At 39.4% G+C, this 761-nt stretch overlaps 1 protein-coding gene across 1 annotated transcript in view; it reads left to right on the top strand.

Annotated features, from left to right (window-relative positions):
- The window catches only part of LOC119591105 (serine proteinase stubble-like), a 1,750-nt gene extending 1,385 nt beyond the window's left edge, over positions 1 to 365 (top strand). The window contains exon 4 of the mRNA XM_037939822.1: positions 48 to 365. Coding sequence (XP_037795750.1) covers positions 48 to 365 — 318 coding nt within the window. The remainder of the gene's footprint in view (positions 1 to 47) is intronic.
- The last annotated feature ends 396 nt before the right edge of the window (positions 366 to 761 follow it).

Genomic DNA, 761 nt, shown 5'->3' with positions numbered 1-761 from the left:
TTCTAATCGACGATTCTCATGAGCTTTCTTCTCGTGACATCCTGCAGGGGGACAGTGGCGGCCCCCTGACGGTGCAGGAGGCTGATGGGCGCCACACCCTCGCAGGAATAGTGAGCTGGGGAGACGGCTGCGGGAAGCCTGGTCTCTACGGCGTCTACGCTGAAACCCGAGGCAAGACCGGGTCGTGCCAAGCCGGGACGACATCTGTTTCTTCGAGAAAATTTTGCTTTAAGATGACGATTTGCATGATCATTAAACAAAATCATTACTATCTATTTATGGCAGATTATCTTGTTCTTGTGTTCTTTAAAGGATACTTGATTATCATTTACTTGTTGCAGAATGTCTTGTTCTTGTGGCTTTAATGGTTTTGGTGAGAAAAAATCTTCAGTAAGCTGTTTATAAATAATCATTTATCAATTGCAGATTACCTTGACTTCATTGAGGGCGTCGCCAAAAGCGGCAGGAAGTGCAAGAATTGAAAGAAGATCCATTTGCCTACACTGCAACACTGCGAAAGTGAAATTTGATTCCTGTTTGAGTTAATAGAATTATCTAAATTAGCAATCAGACGTACGTTTTATTTCCACCTCATCTTACTGAAAATAAAATTTCAATTAATCCACTTGTGATCATATATTCACGATGTAAATAATTCATGCAGAACTATATGAAATTAACAGTTAATAAAACTAACACACAACAATAGAAAGAGAAATGAAAACACAGCAAACAATTATATAACACAAATAGTGTGTATG

Source organism: Penaeus monodon, chromosome 28, assembly GCF_015228065.2.
Source record: "Penaeus monodon isolate SGIC_2016 chromosome 28, NSTDA_Pmon_1, whole genome shotgun sequence".
Taxonomy (NCBI): domain Eukaryota; kingdom Metazoa; phylum Arthropoda; class Malacostraca; order Decapoda; family Penaeidae; genus Penaeus; species Penaeus monodon.
This window is presented reverse-complemented; position numbering and strand designations above follow the sequence as displayed.